The 26284-nt window shown below is 38.6% G+C and overlaps 1 protein-coding gene across 1 annotated transcript in view; it reads right to left on the reverse strand.

Moving 5' to 3' along the window:
• The window catches only part of ITGA2 (integrin subunit alpha 2), a gene marked incomplete at both ends in the record, with an annotated part of 107929 nt that overhangs the window by 49234 nt on the left and 32411 nt on the right, over positions 1 to 26284 (reverse strand). Inside the window, 2 exons of the mRNA XM_079702707.1 lie at positions 2417 to 2508; positions 4054 to 4163. Coding sequence (XP_079558833.1) covers positions 2417 to 2508; positions 4054 to 4163 — 202 coding nt within the window. The remainder of the gene's footprint in view (positions 1 to 2416; positions 2509 to 4053; positions 4164 to 26284) is intronic.

The following is a 26284-nucleotide window of genomic DNA, read 5'->3' on the forward strand; positions in this document are numbered from 1 at the left end:
ACCACTGTGGCTCCTGCCCGCCGGCTGGTGTGAAACAGGCCCCGTGTGGCCAGACCTCCCAAATTCTCAAGGAGAGTGAAAGAGAGAATTTTGTGTGAAAATTTATAGTTAACAAAAACCTGAAACACTCTACATGCTAAACAAACACAAAGGAGGTTCATGAACTGACAGTTTTTACCTTTGTAGTTATCAAAGTATTTCTTGAGGACTTCAGAACCCCATACTTCTGGCCCCTAGAACCTTCAGTTATCAAAGCTGGTGTTTGTCTTCTTGTGCATAATCATACTCCAACTATTAATATCTCCACTGACCTGACCCCAAAACTCTCCCTTTCAGCAGCCCTTGAATGCCAAGAACTCCTGATTAAATCACGTGGGAAACATTAGATTAAATAATATTCAAATCGTTAGATGTGAAAGGAGAAAAAATGGGGAAGAGAAGTCTAGTGATGATCTTAAAAACAAATCTATATAGTTTAAACTTATGTAAAGCTATGGACCAATTATTAAAACAACTGAAAAGTGTGGACTTGCAAAAAGTGATTGGAAGAATGAAAGGGGACTTATTTGACCCACTTTAATTGTTGGTAGCTCAAAGGAGAAGCAGCTATGGTCATATTTCATGTTCAATGAACAAGGCATAGTTTTTCCCTTATAAAACTGGTTCATTTTGCCAATTAGTTAGGGGGAAATCACTATTGATGCCTTGGGTTAGTATACCGAATAAGATACCAACTACTGATTCCTATATTCCCACCCCCAAGTTGGTTTATCTTAAAATACTAACTCATGAAGTATTAGAAAATATTTTTTTGTTTTAAAAGCGATGGAAAACAGCATTAAGGAGTTGAAATTAGAATATGCCAATTGTTAATGCCAGAACAACATTCCTGCTTTAAGCCTGGAACTTAAGAAGGTTCAAAAAAAAAAAAAATGTGATGATCGTCAGTCTTTTCCACAGAATTCTTAAGAGTATCTTAAGATTTTGACCTTTTAGGTATGGAAAGAAGACTTTGGCTTTTTTCTTTTTCCTTTTTTTTTTTTTCTCTTCCCCTCCCTCCCTCCTTCCTTCTACTTGCTACATTGACTGTTAATCTCTCAAATTCTCTTGCAATTTTATTTTATAAATAAGATTTACAAAATGTTTTATTTTGCATATAAAAATCTGTAAAGTTACAGATTAAAAATCTGAAGTTACAGATTAAAATCTGAAGTTACAGACTAAAAACTTTGAAGCACATTCTGTAATCCCTGTATCTTAATATGTTTTTCTTTCTTAATTTATTCAACTTAAAAAAAAAGACAAAAGCAACCTTATGATAAAGACTTCAGAAGATCATAAACCAGGAAGATTCATTGCAATATTCATTTATGCATTGATCTAGCCCATATTATAAGCAACACTTAATTCAGTTAGTGGTATCAAGGTCTCTCTAATATCTCTCAGTAAAAATAGAATGATATTGTTCAAATTGATTACATTTTTAGAGTAATCTGGTTATACACCCAGGCTTTTAAGTTAGCATATCAATGTAGCATGTCATAACCAATGTAAAGTTAAAGTAAGCTTTCTAAGACTATTTTAACAGGGCTATACAACTAGGTTACACCTACATGGACTGGCAGAAATGTAAAATGAGACTGGGTTTTTGTTTGCCTTTAAACTCTCTTTTTTTTTTTTGGTGTGTGATGGTTTTCATTTTTTTACAGTCGCATCTTTTCAACAATTTTCTATGTTATTTTTTTGTTAGTCCCAAGTTCAGAAATTATTCTCTCTTTCAGAAAACTTCCATTTTCTTCTAGTTTTTTATATTAACTTTTTAATTCACTCCGAAGTATATTTGGATATGCAAGTTATTCACCAATTAATTGTCCGCAGACCTCTTGTTAAATAAGGCATTCTCTTTTACTGATTTGTGGTGGTCTTTTCACAGCTTTCTAGAAACTAAATGAGAGTACACATTAATATGAAATAAGATGAGATCAAGCCATGCCTTAAATAATATCAGATTGGTCAATGATTATCAGAAATGATTAAAAATAAAAGTACTTTGTAGCTTTGAAACCTACTTTCTGAATTTGCAGTACCTATCCTGAATGTTCCTACAGGAAGGAGAAATGAGAGCTAGAATTCTGCTGTTATCAATACAAAGCACATTTTCCAAGGGTAAAGAATCGGTGTTCCTTCTGATCCCTTTTTCCAAAACATTCTGTGGCAATGGTTTTACTAAATATCTTAAGACGTCTACATATCAACACGTTGTTCGTTCATGTTGGCTCTCCATCTAGCATGTCTTATCCAAAGTCAAGCTCAAAAATTTAAACCTCAAAATTTGGCTTGCTAGGAGGGATGGTGAGAAGACTTCATACTTCATACTTTCTTGAGAGGAATGAGGATTTGAAAAGTAAACACTCACAAGAAATCCTCCCGTTCCCACGTTCCTTGTCAGTGTCAAGCCAAGGCTCATATTGGTTTTCATCTCAGTAACGTTGGAAATGCTTGTGGAAGCTTTCAAAGGGGAGAAGATTTTTAAGAGTGGTTAAATCATCATTTATTTAAAGCCATTTTTTTTCAATGTACACTCAGGTTTACATGTAGCATTGAATTTAGTGCTCGTGTTATATAATGAAGTGTATGGAAATGAGATGCCTTCAGTGATCTGGCAGCTCATTTAAATATGTGACCACATCTGCAGAATGTGATCCTAGGGGGTGGAGTCTGCAAAGGTCATGGTGGCTTCAGCTAAAGCTTTCTTCTGATCGGAAAAAAGTATGCTTAAAGTGTCATCAAAGAATGCCGTATGGTAGAATCTGGCTCAAAGCAATAGTGAATGAACTTTAAAAGGAAATCATGACACTGGCATGTAGAATAATAGATAAATCTCTCCAACCTTCTCTCTCCCACTCAAATAGGGCATCATCTGCTGTATCCATTCTTGAGCTACTGAACATTGAAATTCTTCTCAATAATATCATTATTTTCTCATATCCTCTAATCTCTGCCAAGGTGTATACATATATATACACACACAGGTATACATATACACAAAATTACAGTTTATGTATATGTGTATACACATAAATTATGCTAAGTCATCTGCTCATATGTATATATACATATGCATAAAATTTCTAAAATAATAAAACATATATATTAGGGGTGAGTATTCAAAAGTTTTATTATATAGTTTATCCCCCACTTCCCAGGATACCTATTTTAAAACTCCACCCTTCTTCTCAAGCCTCCAAACTCAACCCAGATCCCATCACTCTCTACTGAAAGAAGATAATCACACTTGAAGGATAATCTCAACTTCTCTCATCTTTACCTAAAGGTCCTTCTAGAAATATGACTTCTCTCTTTCCTTTGTGTTTCAGAGAAGAGAGCATTCTTCCTAAGACACATTTTCCCAGGTACCAGAGACGTTAATTCCATCCAGTTAACTTTATTCTTGACCAGTAGTCACTCCCTTTTTATTGCCTCCTTCCACTCTCCCTACAAATAGGATCATCTCTTTTTTGTTAGAACAATTGTCTCTTAACCCTGCTACCTTATCAAACTATTTTCCCAATTCTCCTTCACTACTTAACTTCTGGAAGCGGAGGTCTACTTTTGTGGATAATTAAAACAGCAATTGCAAACATACAAAGAATTCCAAATTGTGAATTTTTTTTAGTAGAATGAAATCATTTAGACATGACCAGAAATAAAGAGTGTTCCTCAGCACCCCCAAAATCAGCCCTAGTACTGATGTTTCTATACTTAATGGTTTGTTTTGAGGAGGGAGAGAAGTATGGATAGTCTCATGGGGGTAGATGGCCCAGGAGGCAGCACGTTTCCCATGCATCCATCTTTCTTAATCAGGTCATCAAACGGTGTTGGAAATCTGAATACAGTTGGGCCCCATATGACTACAGACATAAAGGCAACAAAAGCTGTCTATATTCCTTAAACACAAAACTATTATTGGTTTTGTTGTTATTTTTCATCTGTGTATATAACAAATGAGATTTTGTTATGTGTAAAAAAATCACATTGCTAATTATAACTTACTTTGCAAATTCAGTTTTTCACAGGTAGTGGTGGATAGATCAACAGGACATTTATACACATCTCCCATTCGGTTCTCAGGAAAGCCACTCCATGGTGAACCAACCAGTAACCTAGAAATAGGGATTTTATTTTCCATTAGACATAAAATGTTAGCTATAGTTTCTTAAAGACAAAGCTGACCACAAAACAGTAAAAAAAAAAACCCCAAATTTAATTACAATTTTTAAATAAGTGAACAGTTTCTATTTGCTCAGCTATAATTTGCTCTCCTTCTTTTCCTCTTAGCTGATCAAGATCCTTGATGAACATCTACAGTACAGCTGTCTTGCCACACACCTGGGAGGTCTCTCTAAAGCAGTTTTGTCCAACAGAAATATAATGCAAGCCACAAATGTGGGCTTGTAATTTTAAGTTTTAAGTTTTCTAGTGGCCACATTAATAAAACAAAAAAGCAACAGGTGAAATTCACTTAAATAATATATTTTATTTAACTCAATATACCCATACTAGCATGCAATCAATATTGAAGTTATTAATGAGCTATTTGACATCCTTTTTTCCATACTAAGTGTTTGAAATTCAGTGTGTATAGTTTGAGCACATAGCAATGTGGACAAGTAATACTTCAAGTATTCAGTAGCCATGGGTGGCCAGTGGCTCTTTGGTCAGCATAGCTCTAAAGAATGAAACGATATTAAAAGCTAAAGTGAACACTAACATTTGTCTAGTGCTTTCTATGCCCTAAGCAGTTTTATATGTTATTTAGGGAGCAGTCGAGCTATCTAAGTGGCTTTATGCTTACTGTCCATATAAGGGAATCCTCAGCAAAAATAAAGAGCAAGTGTACTGTGGGGCTCTCCTTATGTGTATCATGTTTATAGCTGGACTACAGAACACTGAGGTCAGAGACGGGTGCTAACATCTTCCCTTTGGTTAGTTCACTTCCTACAGAGTTTTTCCAGTAAGAGACTATGCATTTCCCTGTAGAACCACTCACTCGACATTTCTGGCCACAGAAGAATGGATAGAAAGAGTCCATGTAACAGCCTGATCTTTAGAAACTCCTGTAGGTTAATTACTCAGCAGCATCCAGTGACTAAGGAAGCATATTTGACTCAATATTTTTTCCTTGTCAAAGTTGGGAAGGATTAGATTATTGATCTGACTTAAATTAAACTTAAATTCTTTCATGAGGCTTCTGTTTAAATATTTTAACATTATTGATTAAACAACATGTGCCCAATTAAGTGCTACAGTGGATAAAAAAGTCCAAGGTACATTTATACTAACTTAGTAAAACTGTTTAAAATACATAACAAGTAAAATAATAATCATACAAATGAGTGGAAGGATATGAATAAGTTCCCCTTCCTGAAAAAAAGTAAAATGGTCTAAGGAAGCAAAAATGGACATCAAAGGATGAGGCTAGTAGTCAGCATTCTTAACAGAGGGAACACCATGAACAATCATGGAAAGAGGAAAATACAAATTATTTTGAAAGAGAGTTAATGATTCAGTAATAGTCTTCTCCCCTTATTTACCTTCTACAATTATTTTCAAACTAATATTTTGTAGAGCATTCTAGAATACTTTTTTTGAATGTTCATTTTACTTATTTATTTTCTTTATTTTTTTGGCTGTGTCAGTTCTTAGTTCTGGCACATGAGATCTTTGCTGAGGCCTTCAGGATCTTTCATTACAGCGCGTGGGCTCTTCATTGCAGTGCATGGGCTTCTCTCTAGTTGTGTCTTGCAGGTTTTCTCTCTCTAGTTGTGCTGCACAGGCTCCAGGGTGCGTGGGCTCTGTGGTTTTCAGCCCGCGGGCTCTCTTGTTGAGGCACACAAGCTCAGTAGTTGTGGCACAAGGGCTTAGTTGCTCGGCTGCATGTGGGATCTTAGTTCCCCAACCAGGGACTGAACGTGTGTCCCCTGCATCGGAAGGCACACTCTTTACCACTGGACCACCAGGGAAGTTCCTAGAATACTTTAAAACAGCTAACTTTGATTAAGGTTAGAGTTGAAATTTTTTGCCTTCTTCTGAGCGGATACTTTACCTAATTTACCTGTTAAAATATTGCTTATAGAAATCATCAACAAAACAAAAAGACAACCTACTGAATGGGAGAAAATATTTGCAAATGATAAGACTGATAAGGGGTTAATATACAAAATATATAAACAGCTCATACAACTCAACATCAAAGGAAAAAAAACAATAAAAAAATGGGGGAGGGAGGAACTTCAAGATGGCGGAGGAGTAAGACGTGGAGATCACCTTCCTCCCATAAACATATCAAAAATACACCTACATGTGGAACAACTCCTACAGAACACCTACTGAATGCTTGCAGAAGACCTCAGACTTCCCAAAAGTCAAGAAACTTCCCACGTACCTGGGTAGGGCAAAAGAAAAAAGAAGAAACAGAGACAAAAGAGTGGGGACAGACATGCACCTCTGCAAGGGAGCTGTGAAGGAGGAAAAGCTTCCACACACTAGGGAGCCCCTTTACTGGTGGGGATGCAGGGTGGGCAGGGGGGGAAGCTTCGGAGTCATGGAGGAGAGCGCAGCAACAGGGGTGCAGAGGGCAAAGTGAAGAGATTCCCGCACAGAGGATCAGTGCCAACCAGCACTCACCAACCTGAGAGGCTTGTCTGCTCAACCGCTGGGTTGGGTGGGGCTGGGAGGTGAGGCTCAGGCTTCGGAGGTCAGATCCCAGGGACAGGACTGGGGGTGGCTGCATGAACACAGCCTGAAGGGGGCTAGTGCACCACAGCTAGCTGGGAGGGAGTCTGGGAAAAAGTCTGGATTTGCCTAAGAGGCAAGAGACCATTGTTTTGGGGTGTGCAATGAGAGGGGATTCAGAGCACTGCCTAAATGAGCTCCAGAGACAGGCATGAGCCACAGCTATCAGCATGGACACCAGAGACAGGCATGAAACACTAACACTGCTGCTGCAGCCACCAAGAAGCCTATGTGCAAGCATGGGTCACTATCCACATCTCCCGTCCTGGGAGCCTGTCCAGCCTGCCATTGCCAGGGTCCCGTGATCCACGGACAACTTCCCTGGGAGAACACACAGCATGCCTCAGGCTGCTGTAATGTCTCACCGGCCTCTGCCACTGCAGAGTGGCTCACCCTGCATTCCAGTTATAACTACTGTACCCCTCCCTTCCCCTGGCCTGACTGAGCCAGAGCCCCGGAATCATTGCTCCTTTAACACCCTCCTGTCTGGGTGAAGAACAGATGCCAAAGGGCGACCCACCTGTAGAGGCAGGGGGAAATCCAAAGCTGAACCCCAGGAGCTGTGCGAACAAAGAAGAGAAAGGGAGATCTCTCCATGCAGCCTCAGGAGCAGTGGATTAAATCTCCACAATCAACTTGATGTACCCTGCATCTGTGGAATACCTGAATAGACAACGAATCATCCCAAAACTGAGGCGGTGGACTTTGGGAGCAACTGTAGACTTGGGGTTTGCTTTCTGTGTCTAATTTGTTTCTACTTTTATGTTTAACTTAGTTTAGTATTTAGAGCTTATTATCATTGGTAGATTTGTTTATTGATTTGTTTGCTCTCTTCCTTTTTATATATATATATGTATATATATTTTTCTTTTTCTCTTTTTGTGATTGTGTATGTGTATGCTTCCTTGTGTGATTTTGTCTGTATAGATTTGCATTTACCATCTGTCCTAGGGTTCTTTCAGTCCGTTTCTTTTTAGTATAGTTTTTAGTGCTTGTTGTCATCGGTGGATTTGTTTCTTGGTTTGGTTGCTCTCTCTCTCTTTTTTTTTAACTTTTTATTTATTTACTTTAATGATTTTTTATTTTTTATTTTAATAACATTATTTTTATTTTTTCTTTCTTTCTTTTTTATTACTTTTCTTCTGAGCCATGTGGCTGACAGGGTCTTGGTGCTCCAGCCAGGTGTCAGGCCTGAACCTCTGAGGTGGAAGAGCCAAGTTCAGGACACTGGTCCACCAGAGACCTCCTGGCCCCTCATAATATCAATTGATGAGAGCTCTCCCAGAGATCTCCATCTCAACGCTAAGACCCAGCTTCACTCAACAATCAGTGAGCTCCAGTGCTGGATATCCCATGCCAAACAACTAGCAAAACAGGAACACAACACCACCCATTAGCAGAGAGGCTGCCTAAAATCATAATAAGGTCACAGACACCCCAAAACACACCACTGGACGTGGTCCTGCCAACCAGAAAGACAAGATCCAGACTCACCCATCAGAACACAGGCACCAGTCCCCTCTACCAGGAAGCCTACACAGCCCACTGAACCAAACTGACCCACTGGGGACAGACACCAAAAACAATGGGAACTATGAACCTGTAGCCTGTTAAAAGGAAACCCCAAACACAGTAAGTTAAGCAAACTGAGAAGACAGAGAAATACATAGCAGATGAAGGAGCAAGGTAAAAACCCACCAAACAAATGAAGAGGAAATAGGCAGTCTACCTGAAAAAGAATTCAGAGTAGTGATAGTAAAGATGATCCAAAATCTTGGAAATAAAATGGAGAAAATACAAGAAACATATTAACAGGGACCTAGAAGAACTAAAGAGCAAACAAACAATGATGAACAACACAATAAATGAAATTTAAAATTCTCTACAAGGAATCAATAGCAGAATAACTGAGGCAGAAGCACGGATAAGTGACCTGGATGATAAAATACTGGAAATAACTACCGCAGAGAAGAATAAAGAAGAAGAATGAAAAGAATTTAGGACAGTCTCGGAGACCACTGGGACAACATTATAAATGCACCAACATTCGAATTATAGGTGTCCCAGAAGAAGAAGAGAAAAAGAAAAGGACTGAGAAAATATTTTGAAGAGATTATAGTTGAAAACTTCCCTAATGTGTGAAAGGAAATAGTTAATCAAGTCCAGGAAGTACAGAGAGTCCCATACAGGATAAATCCAAGGAGAAACATGCCAAGACACATAGTAATCAAACTATCAAAAATTAAATACAAAGAAAAAATATTAAAAGCAGTAAGGGAAAACCAACAAATAACATACAAGGGAATCCCCATAAGGTTAACAGCTGATCTTTCAGCAGAAATTCTGCAAGCCAGAAGGGAGTGGCAGGACATATTTAAAGTGATGAAGTGGGAAAACTTACAACCAAGATTACTCTACCCAGCAAGGATCTCATTCAGATTTGATGGAGAAATTAAAACCTTTACAGACAAACAAAAGCTAAGAGAATTCAGCACCACCAAACCAGCTTTACAACAAATGCTAAAGGAAATTCTCTAGGCAGGAAACACAAGAGAAGGAAAAGACCTACAACAACAAACCCAAAACACTTAAGAAAACGGTAATAGGAACATACATATGGATAATTACCTTAAAAGCAAATGGATTAAATGCTCCAACCAAAAGGCACAGACTGGCTGAATGGATACAAAAACAAGAACCGTATATATGCTGTCTATAAGAGACCCACCTCAGACGTAGGCACACATAGAGACTGAAAGTGAGGGGATGGAAAAAGATATTCCATGCAAATGGAAATCAAAAGAAAGCTGGAGTAGCAATTCTCATATCAGACAAAATAGACTTTAAAACAAAGAATATTACAAGAGACAAGGACACTACATAATGATCAAAGGATCAATCCAAGAAGAAGAAATAACAATTGTAAATACTTATGCACCCAACACAGAAGCACCTCAATATATAAGGCAAATACTAACAGCCATAAAAGGGGAAATTGACAGTAACACAATAATAGTAGGGGGCTTTAACACCCCACTTTCACCAATGGACAGATCATCCAAAATGAAAATAAATAAGTAAACACAAGCTTTAAATGATACATTAAACAAGATGGAGTTAGTTGATATTTATAGGACATTCCATCCAAAAACAACAGAATAAATACACATTTTTCTCAAGTGCTCATGGAACATTCTCCAGGATAGATCATATCTTGGGTCACAAATCAAGCCTTGGTAAATTTAAGAAAATTGAAATCGTATCAAGTATCTTTTCCGACCACAATGCTATGAGACTAGATATCAATTACAGGAAAAGAACTGTGAAAAATACAAACACATTGAGGCTAAACAATACACTATTTAATAACCAAGTGATCACTGAAGAAATCAAAGAGGAAATCAAAAAATACCTAGAAATAAATGACAATGGAGACACAATAACCCAAAACCTATGGGATACAGCAAAAGCAGTTCTAAGAGGGAAGTTTATAGCAATACAATCCTACCTTAAGAAACAGGAAACAACACAAATAAACAACCTAACCTTGCCCCTAAAGCAATTAGAGAAAGAAGAACAAAAAACCTCCAAAGTTGGCAGAAGAAAAGAAATCATAAAGATCAGATCAGAAATAAATGCAAAAGAAATGAAGGAAACGATAGCAAAGATCAACAAAACTAAAATCTGGTCCTTTGACAAGATAAACCAAATTGATAAACCATTAGCTAGACTCATCAAGCAAAAAAGGGAGAAGACTGAAATCAATAGAATTAGAAATGAAAAAGGAGAAGACTATACTACAAAGTAACAACAGACACTGCAGAAATATAGGATCATGAGAGATTACTACAAGCAACTATATGCCAATAAAATGAACAACCTGGAAGAAATGGAAAAATTCTTAGAAATGCACAACCTGCCAAGACTGAACCAGGAAGAAAAAGAAAATATGAACAGACCAATCACAAGCACTGAAATTGAAACTGTGATTAAAAATCTTCCAACAAACAAAAGCCCAGGACCAGATGGCTTCACAGGCAAATTCTATCAAACGTTTAAGGAAGAGCTAACAGCTATCCTTCTCAAACTCTTCCAAAATATAGCAGAAGGTGGAACAATGCCAAACTCATTCTACGAGGCCACCATAACCCTGATACCAAAAACAGACAAAGATGTCACAAAGAAAGAAAACTGCAGGCCAGTATCACTGATGAACATAGATGCAAAAATCCTCAACAAAATACTAGCAAACAGACTCCAACAGCACATTAAAAGGATCATACACCATGATCAAGTGGGGTTTATTCCAGGAATGCAAGGATTCTTCAATATACGCAAATTAATCAACGTGATACACCATTATTAACAAATTAAAGGAGAAAAACCATATGATCATCTCAATAGATGCAGAGAAAGCTTTCGACAAAATTCAACACCCATTTATGATAAAAACCCTGCAGAAAGTAGGCACAGAGGGAACTTTCCTCAACAGAATAAAGGCCATATATGACAAACCCACAGCCAACATCATCCTCAATGGTGAAAAACTGAAACCATTTCCTGAAAAACTGAAACCATTTCCACTAAGATCAGGAACAAGACAAGGTTGCCCATTCTCACCACTATTATTCAACATAGTTTTGGAGGTTTTAGCCACAGCAATCAGAGAAGAAAAAGAAATAAAAGGAATCCAAATCGGAAAAGAAGTAAAGCTGTCACTGTTTGCAGATGACATGATACTATACACAGAGAATCCTAAAGATGCTAATAGAAAACTACTAGAGCTAATCAATGAATTTGGTAACGTAGCAGGATATAAAATTAATGCACAGAAATCTGTGGCATTCCTATACACTAATGATGAAAAATCTGAAAGAGAAATTAAGGAAACACTCCCATTTACCACTGCAACAAAAAGAATAAAATACCTAGGAATAAACCTACCTTAGGAGACAAAAGACGTGTATGCAGAAAATGATAAAACACTGATGAAAGAAATTAAAGACGATACAAACAGATGGAGAGAAATACCATGTTCTTGGATTGGAAGAATCAACATTGTGAAAACGACTCTACTACCCAAAGCAATCTACAGATTCAAAGCAATGCCTATCAAAATACCACTGGCACTTTTCACAGAACTAGAACAAAAAATTTCACAATTTGTATGGAAACAGAAAAGACCCTGAAGAGCCAAAGCAATCTTGAAAACGAAAAATGGAGCCGGAGGAATCAGGCTCCCTGATTTCAGACTATACTACAAAGCTACAGTATTCAAGACAGTATGGTACTGGCACAAAAACAGAAATATAGATCAATGGAACAGGATAGAAAGCCCAGAGATAAACCCATGCACATATGGTCACCTTATCTTTGATAAAGGAGGCAAGAATATACAGTGGAGAAAAGACAGCCTCTTCAATAAGCGGTGCTGGGAAAACTGGACAGGTATATGTTAAAAGTATGAAATTAGAACACTCCCTAACACCATACACAAAAATAAACTCATAATGGATTAAAGACCTAAATTTAAGGCCAGACACTAACAAACCCATATAGGAAACCATAGGCAGAACACTCTATGACATAAATCACAGCAAGATCCTTTTGGACCCACCTCCCAGAGAAATGGAAACAAAAACAAAAATAAACAAATGGGACCTAATGAAACTTAAAAACTTTTGCACAGCAAAGGAAACCATAAACAAGACCAAAAGACAACCCTCAGAATGGGAGAAAATATTTGCAAATGAAGCAACTGAAAAAGGATTACTCTCCAAAATTTACAAGCAGCTCATGCAGCTCAATTTCAAAACAACAAAAAACCCAATCCAAAAATGGGCAGAAGACCTAAATAGACATTTCTCCAAAGAAGATATACAGATTGCCAACAAACACATGAAAGAGTGCTCAACATCATTATTCATTAGAGAAATGTAAATCAAAACTACAATGAGATATCACCTCACACCAGTCAGAATGGCCATCATCAAAAAATCTAGAAACAATAAATGCTGCAGAGGGTATGAAGAAAAGGGAACCCTCTTGCACTGTTGGTGGGAATGTAAATTGATACAGCTACTATGGAGAACAGTATGGAGATTCCTTATAAAACTACAAATAGAACTACCATATGACCCAGCCATCCCACTACTGGGCATATACCATGAGAAAACCATAATTCAAAAAGAGTCATGTACCAAAATGTTCATTGCAGCTCTGTTTACAATAGCCAGGAGATGGAAGCCACCTAAGTGTCCATCAACAGATGAATGGATAAAGAAGGTGTGGCATATATATACAATGGAATATTACTCAGCCATAAAAAGAAACAAAATTGAGTTATTTGTAGTGAGGTGGATGGACCTAGAGTCTGTCATACAGAGTGAAGTAAGTCAGAAAGAAAAAAACAAATACTATATGCTAACACATATATATGGAATCTAAGAAAAAAAAAAAAGGTCATGAAGAACCTAGGGGTAAGATGGAAATAAAGACACAGACCTACTAGAGAATGGACTTGAGGATATGGGGAGGGGGAAGGGTAAGCTGTGACAAAGTGAGAGAGTGTCATGGACATATATACACTACCAAACGTAAAACAGATAGCTAGTGGGAAGCAGCCGCATAGCACAAGGAGATCAGCTCAGTGGTTAGTGACCACCTAGAGGGGTGGGATAGGGAGGGTGGGAGGGAGGGAGACGCAAGAGGGAAGAGGTATGGGAACATATGTATAATTGATTCACTTTGTTATAAAGCAGAAATTAACACACCATTGTAAAGCAATTATACTCCAATAAAGATGTGAAAAAAAAGAAAAAAAGAAGGACACTACATAATGATCAAGGGATCAATCCAGGAAGAAGGTATAACAATTGTAAATGTATATGCACCCAACATAGGAGCACCTCAATACATAAGGCAAATGCTAACAGCCATAAATGGGGAAATCGACAGTAACACAATAATAGTAGGGGTCTTTAACACCCCTATTTCACCAACGGACAGACCATCCAAGATGATAATAAATAAGGAAACATAAGCTTTAAATGACACGTTAAACAAGATGGATTTAATTGATATTTATAGGACATTCCATCCAAAAACATCAGAATATACTTTCTTCTCAAATGCTCATGGAACATTCTCCAGGATAGACCATATCGTGGGTCACAAATGAAGCCTTGGTAAATTTAAGAAAATTGAAAACATATCAAGTATCTTTTCTGACCACAATGCCATAAGACTAGATATCAATTACAGGAAAAAAACTGTAAAAATACAAACACATGGAGGCTAAACCATACACTGCTAAATAACCAAGAAGTCACTGAGGAAATAAAAAAATATCTAGAAACAAATGACAATGAAAACAAGACAACCCAACACCTATGGGATGCAGCAAAAGCAGTTCTAAGAGGTAAGTATATAGCAATACAATCCTACCACAAGAAACAAGAAAAATCTCAGATAAACAACCTAAACTTACACCTAAAGCAATTAGATAAAGAAGAACAAAAAAACCCCAAAGTTAGCACAAGGAAAGAAGTCATAAAGATCAGATCAGAAATAAATGAAAATGAAATGAAGGAAATGATAGCAAAGATCAATAAAACTAAAAGGTGGTTCTTTGAGAAGATAAACAAAATTGATAAAGCATTAGTCAGACTCATCAAGAAAAAAAGGGAAAAGACTCAAATCAACAGAATTAGAAATGAATAAGGAGAAGTAACAACTGACACTGCAGAAATACAAAGGATCATGAGAGATTACTACAAGCAACTCTATGCCAATAACATGGACAACCTGGAAGAAATGGACAAAATCTTAGAAAAGCACAACCTTCCGAGACTGAAGCAGGAAGAAATAAAAAATATAAACAGACCAATCACAAGCACTGAAATTCAAACTATGATTAAAAATCTTCCAACAAACAAAAGCCCAGGATCAGATGGCTTCACAGGCCAATTTTATGAAACATTTAGAGAGGAGCTAACACCTATCCTTCTCAAACTCTTCCAAAATAGAGCAGAGCGAGGAACACTCCCAAACTCATTCGATGAGGTCACCATGACCCTGATATGAAAACCAGACAAAGATGTCACACACAAAAAAGACAACTACAGGCCCATAGCACTGATGAACATAGATGCAAAAATCCTCAACAAAATACTAGCAAACAGAATCCAACAGCACACTAAAAGGATCATACACCATGATCAAGTGGGGTTTATCCCAGGAATGCAAGGATTCTTCACTATATGCAAATCAATCAATGTGATAAACCATATTCATAAATTGAAGGTGAAAAATCATATGATCATCTCAATAGATGCAGAAAAAGCTTTTGAAAAAATCCAACACCCATTTATGATAAAAACCCTGCAGAAAGTAGGCATAGAGGGAACTTACCTCAACATAATAAAGGCCACATATGAGAAACCCACAGCCAACATCATTCTCAATAGTGAAAAACTGAAACCATTTCCTCTAAGATCAGGAACAAGACAAGGTTGCCCACTCTCACCACTATTATTCAACATAGTTTGGAAGTCCTAGCCATGGTAATCAGGGAAGAAAAAGAAATTAAAGGAATCCAAATCGGAAAAGAAGAAGTAAAACTGTCACTCTTTGCAGATGACATGATACTGTTCACAGATAATCCTAAAGATGTAACCAGAAAACTACTAGAGCTATCAATGAATTTGGTAAAGTAGCAGGATACAAAATTAATGTAATCTCTTGCATCCCTACACACTAATGATGAAAAATCTGAAAGAGAAATTAAGGCAACACTCCCATTTACCACTGCAACAAAAAGAATAAAATACCTAGGAATAAACCTACCTAGGTAGACCTGTATGCAGAGAACTGTAAGACGCTGATGAAAGAAACTAAAGACGACACAGACAGATGGAGAGATATACAATGTTCTTGGATTGGAAGAATCAACATTGTGAAAATGACTATACTATAGGATTCAGTGCAATCCCTATCAAACTACCAATGGCATTTTTCACAGAACTAGAACAAAAAATTGCACAATTTGCATGGGAACACAAAAGATCCTGAATAGCCAAAGCAATCTTGAGAAAGAAAAACGGAGCTCGAGGAATCAGGCTCCCAGACTTCAGACTATACTACAAAGTTACAGTAATCAAGACAGTATGGTACTGGCACAAAAACAGAAATATAGATCAATGGAACAGGATAGAAAGCCCAGAGATAAGCCCACGCACATATGGTCACCTTATCTTTGACAAAGGAGGCAAGGATATACAATGGAGAAAAGAAAGTCTCTTCAATAAGTGGTGCTGGGAAGACAGGACAGCTACATGTAAAAGAATGAAATTAGAACACTACCTAACACCATACACAAAAATAAACTCAAAATGGATTAGAGACCTAAATGTAAGACACTATAAAACTCTTAGAGGAAAATATAGGCAGAACACTGTATGACATAAATCACATCAAGACCCTTTTTGACCCACCTCCTGGAAAAATGGAAATAAAAACAAAAATATACAAATGGGACCTAATGAAATTTAAAAGCTTTTGCACAGCAAAGGAAACCATAGAGCAGACAAAAAGACAACCCTCAGAATGGGAGATAATATTTGCAAACGAAGCAACTGACAAAGGATTAATCTCTAAAATATACAAGTAGCTCATGCAGTTCAACATCAAAGAACAAACAACCCAATTCAAAAATGGGCAGAAGACCTAAATAGACATTTCTCCGAAGAAGATATACAGATGGCCAAGAAACTCATGAAATGACGCTCAACATCACTAATCATTAGAGAAATGTTAATCAAAACTACAATGAGGTATCACCTCACAGTGGTCAGAATGGCCATCATCAAAAAAATCTACAAACAATAAATGCTGGAGAGGGTGTGGAGAAAAGGGAACCCTCTTGCACTGTTGGAGGAATGTAAATTGATACAGCCACTATGGAGAACACTATGGAGGTTCCTTAAAAAACTAAAAATAGAATTACCATACGACCCAGCAATCCCACTACTGGGCATATATCCTGAGAAAACCGTAATTCTAAAAGAGTCATGTACCACAATGTTCACTGCAGCACTATTTACAATAGCCAGGTCATGGAAACAACCTAAGTTTCCATTGACAGATGAATGGATAAAGAAGGTGTGGCACATATATACAATGGACTATTATTCAGCTATAAAAAGAAACGAAACTGAGTTATTTGTAGTGAGGTGGACAGACCTAGAGTCTGTCATACAGAGTGAAGTAAGTCAGAAAGAGAAAAACAAATACCATAAGCTAACACATATATATGGAATCTAAAAATAAATAAATAAATAAATAATGGTTCTGAAGAACCTAGGGGCAGGACAGGAATAAAGACACAGACATGGAGAATGGACTTGAGGACACGGGGAGGGGGAAGGGTAAGCTGGGACGAAATGAGAGAGTGGCATGGACATATATACACTACCAAATGTAAAACAGCTAGTGGGAAGCATCCACATAGCACAGGGAGACCAGCTTGGTGCTTTGTGACCACCTAGAGGGGTGGGATAGGGAGGGTGGGAGGGAGATGCAAGAGGGAGGGGATATGGGGATATATGTACAGCTGATTCACTTTGTTATACAGTAGCACCTAACACACCATTGTAAAGCAATTATACTCCAAAAAAGATGTTTTAAAAAAAGGGGGGGGCAGAAGACCTGAATAAACGTTTTTCCAAAGAAGACATTCAGATGGCCAATAGGCACATGGAAAGATCCTTAACATCATCAATCATCAGAGAAATGCAAATTAAAACCACAATGAAATAGCACTTCACACCTGTCAGAATTGCTATCATCAAAAAGACCACAAATAACAAATGTTGGTGAGGATGTGGAGAAAAGAGAACCCTTGTACACTCTTGGTGGGAATGTAAATTGGTGCAGCCATTATGGAAAACAGCATGGAGGTTTCTCAAAAAACTAAAAATAGAACTACCATATAACCCAGCAATTCTACTTCTGGGTATTTATCTGGGGAAAAAACAAAAACAAGAACAAAAAACCCCACTAATTTGAAAAGATATGTGCACCCCAATGTTCAAAGCAGCATCTTTTACAATTTCCAAGATATGAAAGCAACCTAAGTGTCCATCAACAGATGAATGGATAAAGAAGATATGGTATACACACACACACACACACACACACAGGAATACTATTTAGCCATAAAAAATGAATGAAATTTTGCCATTTGCAACAACATGAATGAACTTGGAGGGTATTATGCTTAGTGAAATAAGTCAGACAGAGAAAGACAAATACTGTATGATATCACTTCTATGTGGACTCTAAAAAGTAAAACACAGGGGCTTCCCTGGTGGTGCAGTGGTTGAGAGTCTGCCTGCTAATGCAGGGGACACGGGTTCGAGCCCTGGTCTGGGAAGACCCCACGTGCCGCGGAGCAGCTGGGCCCGTGAGCCACAACTACTGAGCCTGCGCGTCTGGAGCCTGTGCTCCACAACAGGAGAGGCCGCGACAGTGAGAGGCCCATGCACCGCGACGAAGAGTGGCCCCCGCTTGCCACAACTAGAGAAAGCCCTTGCACAGAAACGAAGACCCAACACAGCCAAAAAAAAAAAAAAAAAAAAAAAATTAAAAGAAGGCTCAACATAAAAAAAAAAAAAAGTAAAACACACTTGTGAATACAACAAAAAAGAAACAGATTCACAGATACAGAGAACAAACTAGTGGTTACCAGTGCAGAGAGGGAAGGGAGGAGGGGCAACATAGGGGTAGGGGATTAAGAGGCACAAATTACTATGTATAAATAAATAAACTATTAAGGATATATAGTACAACACAGGGAATATAGTCAATATTTTATAATAACTATAAATGGAACATAACCTTTAAAAATTGTGAACCACAATCTGTATACCTGAAATACAAATAGGAATAGGAATTGAAATATTGGCTATTAGTAATATAGCCAATATTCACTTTAATGGAGGGAGAGAATCATAGAGCAGGATTTGAAGTGCATGTTTGAACATATCTGATGTTCTTCAAATTCATAACAACTCAGAGGAAGTTAGGAAACTTATGAAGACTCTGTATTGTAAAAACTATCTTCCAGCAGCTCGATTTTTCTCCATTTGTACAAATCTCTGGTCTTCATTCCATAAAACTACACAGTATTACCTCTGATCTTTGTGTGCAGGATACATCTTAAAATTTAAGAAAGAAAGAAAGAGACTGAAAAAGTACATATTATACACACACACACACACACACATTTAATCACTTTGCTGTACACCTGAAACTAACAACATTATAAATTAACTATATGTCAATAAAAATTTCTTTAATAAAGAAAGAAAGAGATAATCTGGCCCTTGCTTACTCTTCCAGCCCTGTTTTCTCCTGGTACATTCCTGAAATACATTCCTGTATTTTAGTCAGACTCTGATCTGGTGGAGGAGCTGAGTTCTCCTTGCTTCTAAACCTTCACACGTGCTGTTCCCTGCCTGGGAAATTCTGCTCATTAGTTATGTCTCCCATTAGACAACCACTTCTTCCAGGAAGTCACCTGGTTCTTCCACATTTGAGCAAGGTGGATTTCCTGAAGACTTTCATAGTCTCTGAGCTTTCCCTGTCCCAGTTTTCATCACGTTAGCCTGGAAGTGCTTGCCTCCTGACTATATCCCCCCTAGAGAGGAAAAGTCCATGGCGATTAGGAATTGAGACTATAGCACTGAGTGACTAGGTGTTGAACAAATGAATGAAAACACAAGTGAACAAACGAATAGATGATTCTACATTATTTTTAAAAAATTTTTATTGGAGTATAGTTGATTTACAATGTTGTGTTGATTCTATATTATTACCTAAGAGAATTCTCTTACTTGAGGAAAAGTTGAGTAGAAAATTTTTAGTTCTGTTTTTATTGAGGAGCATTTCTTTCTGTCCAAATTGAAGAAAAAACAGACAAACAGGAAGAGCGGAAAAAACTCCGCCAAGTTGAGAGGAAAGCATTATATGGTGACTGTTCTGTCTGCTGTTCCTGATTCAGTCTCCACATATCCATGATGCATCTAACTTGAGTCTTTATTTTTTAAACAAAAGCTGACTGAGGAGTCTGTAGGGAACAACATAGCACCTGATAGCAAGAAACTATAATAGGAAGTGTGGCTTTGCCCCTTTACATGCTGGGAATTGATATTAATTACAGCAAATCTTACAACAGCTGGTATTGAATGAGAGGCTTTCCAAACATTATTAACTTCCTGTGCAACACGGGTCTGAGATTATGTTATCTCCATTTTCCATACAGAATCGCTGAGACACAGAGAGATGAGCAACTTACTCATATTCACCTAGGTCGTGAGAGCCAAGCATAACTGATTCTGACGCCCAAGCTCTTGACCCTTAGGCTATTTATTCTCTTTCCTATTAGTGGCAAGAAGGCGTGGCAAAGGGCCCAGGTTGGGGAAAACTGTCTGAACAGATGGGTTGGGCTCCAGAATCATCAAGGAGTAGGAACTGGAACCTGAGGGTCAGGCCACACCTACTGAGATGGGGGGTGTACTGTTTACAGACAGGGAAGAACAGCGAATGTTCAGATGGTCCCAAATGTGGTCATTTGCGCGGCTTCTACTGTGCACCTTTCCCATCCACCCTCAGCATATTCCAGAGAAACACACCTAAAATTTTCTCACCTAAAATTTAACCATTTTGTCCCTCAGAGCCTCCAGCAGTAAAGCTGCATCGCTAGCTACCTGTTTTCTCAGTGAGAAAGTTCAAAAGGCCACTTGCTGTTTCCTATCGACTAAGCATTCCCTGGACACTCTCCCCCCACCCGCTCCTATCCCCTCCCAGAATTCATGATTTGACAACCTCGAGGCTCAGGGAAATGATGACATCTCCACCACCACCGTGAAAGTTATCCCCCCACACCCCATTCATCAGACAGGAAGAAAAGGCAAGCACCGGTGTAGCTGTGTGCCCCTGAACAAGAAATTTATGAAAGGACCTGAGATTCTCACACAGAACACATAAATCTCTGGCAGCATTATGCCATATTGAACTCTTAACGCAAAACAATGGAGGACAGTGGCAAACCAGACCATTTTGGTGACTGTTGAAGAACAGCAAGGATGCCCTCATCGTGTATGATTCATTTTTTAAATGCTGTGAACCATACTAGTAAGTAGGAAGTCACAGGTCACACTAGTGACTACAGAGAATGTTTGTAAAACCATTGCTCACCTCCTTTATTGGCAGTGTTTCCAGTAGATTCTCCTCCTCCCTTGCACCTAGTGAAATCCTTGTTCCTGACAACTCACCCTCACAAGGAAAGGCTATGACATCACCCATGGTTACTCCGAGGGAACTGTGATATTCTCAAATTAATCAGACAGAAAGATGAGGGAGGCAGATATATTTATCTATAAAATTTTATATAATCAGCTGTAGCAGGAAGGAACATGCCAGGAGAGAATGTTATAAAGGTGGGGAATAGGATACGTTGGTAGGTAAACCCTGCTGAAATGTGGCAAAGCCTCTTTGAAGTTACGGATTTAATTTAATCACAACCAGACAAAGAGCTGCGTGAACAGGCGTGTGTGCTGATTCTCAAAACAAAACAAAATCCCAAGATATAAACTCCTTTTTTCCTACAGTGAAACTGGGAATTCTTCCAAGACTACTTAAAATAACACTTACTGTTCAATTATCTTGTGGGAAAATAGTGATTATATAGAGTTCCAAAACATAGCCAATCTGCCCACCTCCAGTGGAATTCAAAATACTTTGTTTAGTTAGTAAACAGTATTTATGGTGGTGTAGGTAGTTTTAAACCCACAATCCAGGGGCTGTTGTAAATATCTTCCTTTGGTCTGTGACTTTCTAAACTCTCCAAGCGTTCCTTCGATACTAGAGACTTTTCCAGAGATTATGGACAGAGGTGCACTTAAAAATATTGACACTAGGGCAAAGCATGCTTTATTTGATTCAATAAATGTGTTTTAAGATCTAAGGGGGCTGACATGTTGCACAGCTCTAGCAGGTACCATTCCCACATACATGGTGTGCCCTGGCCTTGTGCAGTATACAACCTGTGACGCTGTACCTGGTGGCCAGGCCAACTGTGTGCCAGACTCAATTCTAGGCACTGCGGGGATATTAGAGAGTAAGTCAGTCAAAAATGTATGGCCTCACAGAGGCTACATTCTAGTGGGAAAAGACAGACAATAAGTGTAATAAGTAAGTAAAACACATGGTGATAGTGATCAGTGCTTTGTGGGAAAAGTGAGGAGGATAAAATTAGGAGCGTGAGGTGGAGGGTGTTATAATCTTTATTAGGAGGGCCAGGGAAGGCCTCACTGAGGCGACATTTAAGTAAAGAGTAGATAGAGGGGGCTTCCCTGGTGGCGCAGTTGTTGAGAGTCCACCTGCCGATGCAGGGGACGCAGGTTCGTGCCCCGGTCCGGGATGATCCCACATGCCATGGAGCGGCTGGGCCCGTGAGCCATGGCCGCTGAGCCTGCGCGTCCGGAGCCTGTGCTCCACAACGGGAGAGGCCACAGCAGTGAGAGGCCCGCGTACGGCAAAAAAAAAAAAAAGAGTAGATAGAGGGAAAGGAGTAAAACCGTAAGACTCTGGTGGAAGAGTAGTGCTGGCTATGGGAACAGCAAGTGCAAAAGCCCTGTGGCTGGACCAGAATGCACAAGGGGGAAATTGTAGGAGATGAGGTCATGTTGGTAATGGGCCCAGATCATGCAGAGCCTTGTATGAAATCATAAGGACTCAGCTTTCCCTCTGAGTGAAATATGAGAAAGAAAGTCATTGGAGTGTTTTGAGCACAGTAGTGGTATGATCTGACATATTTTAGAAGGATTCTGAAGGCTTCTGTGTTGAGAATGATTGCATGGGGGTAAAGGCAGAACAGGTGAAGTGCTTAGAAGGCACCTGGGATAATACAGGCAAGAGGTGATGCCAGGCTCCTACGGGGCTGGCAGAAGGGAAGGTGGTGACAAGTGTCCTTATTTCAGATATATTTTGAAGGTAGGGCCAGCAGGATTTCTTGAGAGGTTAGTTTTTGAATAATAATAATAATAAAAAAAAAACAAAGGATGACCCCAAGGTTTTCAGCTAGAACTAAAAGCAACTGAGCGGCCATCATCAGATAAGGGGGATACAGTCAGTAGAGCAAGATTTTGAGGTAAGGGAAGCTCAGGAGGTCAGGAGGACGTGTTTTCAGTTGGAGATGTCTATCAGCCATCCATGGTGGTATTTTGTTTGGCATTAGAAGCTTACTATATATAATACCCACATTAAGATGAGAAATTTCAAAGCCTACAGCTTATAAATATAAATACTGTTCCTTATATCGTTTAGTCCCAGGCCATTGACAACACAAGGAGTCCGGTGAGTTCCATATGGCTACCTGCTTGGAACATAAAAGGAGCTGGTGATGGGAAGAATTCACCTGTAAGACTTCACATCTCTAGGAAGGGAGAAGATGGGTAAGAGAGTTCATTTTCAGCTCTTGGCTGGGAAACACTGCAATTATAAATTTAATAGCTAAACTGTTTGGCATATGTTGAAAGGCAATTTTAGTCTCCTGGCCTCATTATGCAGCCTCAGACTTCTGTGGCTGCCAGATCACTTCCTCAAACAGTGGGATGGCGACACCCTCAAGGTCTTTCAGTTCCCCAATGCAAAGTCCACTGACTTCATTATTGCTAGAACATCTTAAGCCTACTGTTCTGTCTCACAAAAATCCTGGAAATTAGCTTTTGCACTGGAAGCAATTGAATCAATAAAAACGGATTCTGTTACGTTGACTCATCCAACATGCAGTTTTCCTGAAGTTAAACTCAAAAGCCAAAATAGTCAATTTAAAGCCTTGTGATGGTATTAATTCCACATTCTTGTGCCCTGGCGGGGAGAAAAGGAATGCTTTTAAGGTCACACATTTTTATAAATCAAAGCCCATGAGATAGTACCTTTTAAATAGGTGCTTTGGCAGATGGCTGCTATCAATGCTAAGAACTGGAAAAGCAACCATATTTGTAAACTACTTTACATTTTTTTTTTTTTTTCTTTTTGTGGTACGCGGGCCTCTCACTGTTGTGGCCTCTCCCGTTGCGGAGCACAGGCTCCGGATACGCAGGCTCAGCGGCCATGGCTCACGGGCCCAGCCGCTCCGCGGCATGTGGGATCTTCCCAGACCGGGGCATGAACCCGTGTCCCCTGCATCGGCAGGCGGACTCTCAACCACTGCGCCACCAGGGAAGCCCTACTTTACATTTTATAAAGCACATTTTATCCTTTATTTTATTATAAGGATCTTCTCTGATCCTTATAAATACTCTGTGAGATCAAATATTATAACTACTCCTGTTTTCATATAAAGAAACTGACTCTGATTGGCAGCAAAGTCTAGATCTGCCCTTTCACTCCAAACCTCCAATTCTTTCTGTCACATTAAGCTGACTTAGAACTCTTCCAGGAGAGCTACTCACTGTTGTCCTGTCACCTGGGCCCTAAGCAAATTAACAAATAGGTTCCACCTGTGCCACTTAGCATTTATCAGATCCTTCTTCAGACGGAGTTGATGGATGGAAAAGTTTCAGACAAGTAGCCACCAGGAAGGTGTGTGTGTGTGAGTCCCAGTACCATCATGAATGAACTCATTCTAAAAACAGACATTCAGGCATTAACACAGAGGAAAGCTTAAAATGATAAGACTAGCTGGTGAGGCACAGAGGATTTTCACAGGTCACTGAAGGGCTCCAGATACTCCGGAGCAGATCTATTCCACATGCAAGTCACAAAAGATGGGCATGTATGTGTGTCCCTATGTTTGTGGGCACACATACAAATTTGTGTCCAGAGCAGGGAACGTTTCAAGTGCCCTTTCTACTATAACGCAAACCATTTAAAAAATTCAGCCATAAAGATAACTTTAACTTAGTGGAAAAAAATTAACAACTATGATGTGACAAAGGTAGGTGAATCAACACTGGAGGGGCCCATGGGGGTCTAAAAGGTATTTGGTTCCCTACTTACCCTGCCAGCCAAGGGAAAGTCAATGTTGATAGGAAACACGCCACTTTGTATACCTATATGAATAGTGTTGGTTTAAGTACATGACAATAGCATAATAATTAGTTATAAAAATGTCAACAGTAGGTTTTTTAAACTTAAAACTGCAAGGATATATTACAGTCAGACTTCTAATGCCTTTGCAGAATCAAAAATATGACTAAGTTAGAAGTTGGTGAAAATCACTAAAACGTAATGGAAGAACAAAAAGGAATACATATGTCGTGGATTTAAAATAAAGCAAACCTTGTGAATAAGCAACGTAAGCATGTTAAATGGCACTACCAGGAAAACCTGTCAAGAGAATTTTACCTTTGGAAAGAGACATAAAGGAGGATATTGGCTAATATTTAAAGGCTACATAATGACAGACGAAGACATGATTATTTTGGAAAAGGGATCAGAATAGCGTCCTTGGCCAAGAAAAAGAAGAAATGGACCAAAGCTAATCCGTGACAGATGAGAAATGGCTGAGGATGAGGCAGTGGAGGGAGGTGGGGAGGAACTAGTTATTTAAAATCCTGATTTTCCTCCTGTATATTTTTACAAGGAGCTAATGAGAGTACCTCATATGTGCACAGTAGTTTAGTTTTTGAAGTGTTTTATTCTCTCACAAGGTGCTAAAAACTTCTGGTTTGGTCAGGATGGCATTTTCTTTGTGCTCTAGAGAGGTTGTGTGGCTTTCCCAAAGTCACCCAGCTAGTGGTGGGGAAGCTGAGGGTAAAACCCTTCTGTTCTGGCTCTTGACTTATATGACAAATCCCTGTCTATGAGAGAATGAAAAGACAGATGGGAACTGTCATCCCAGGCAACCCTTTTCTGTAACAATTTTTCATTCAAAATGCTAAATGAAGTTTATCTTACTTTATAAAGTTTATATGAAAATTATATTTAAATATTATTTATAAATGCCAATTACATTCTGCCACTTTCTTCCTTGGTTACTTATAAAAATATGTCCACTTGGAACACCTTACCTCTGTTTGCATTAATCTACCCTATGCTTATTACTTCTTAGCTCTGTAAACTTAGACAAACTAATAAAGCTTTCTAAGTCTCACTCCTCTCCTCTCATTTGTAAAATGGATAATCATTTGACAAAGCTCTTAAAGAGTCATCATGAGTATTATGTGTTTGGCAAAGAATTTACCAGTATTGGTATTACCAATGTACTATACGACATAATCTTTGATGTCTGTTGCAGAATTGAATGTTACTTCTTTATTATTTATCTAAAATTCTCTACAAGAGATATTTTCTACAATCTGTTATATTTGTAACACACATAATGCTTTACTACAATTTTTCTTAATTAAAAAGTAAAAACGGGGACTTCCCTTGTGGCTCAGTTGTTAAGAATGCACCTGCCAATGCAGGGGACACGGAT

Source organism: Hyperoodon ampullatus (genome assembly GCF_949752795.1).
Source record: "Hyperoodon ampullatus genome assembly, chromosome: 4".
NCBI classification, from domain to species: domain Eukaryota; kingdom Metazoa; phylum Chordata; class Mammalia; order Artiodactyla; family Ziphiidae; genus Hyperoodon; species Hyperoodon ampullatus.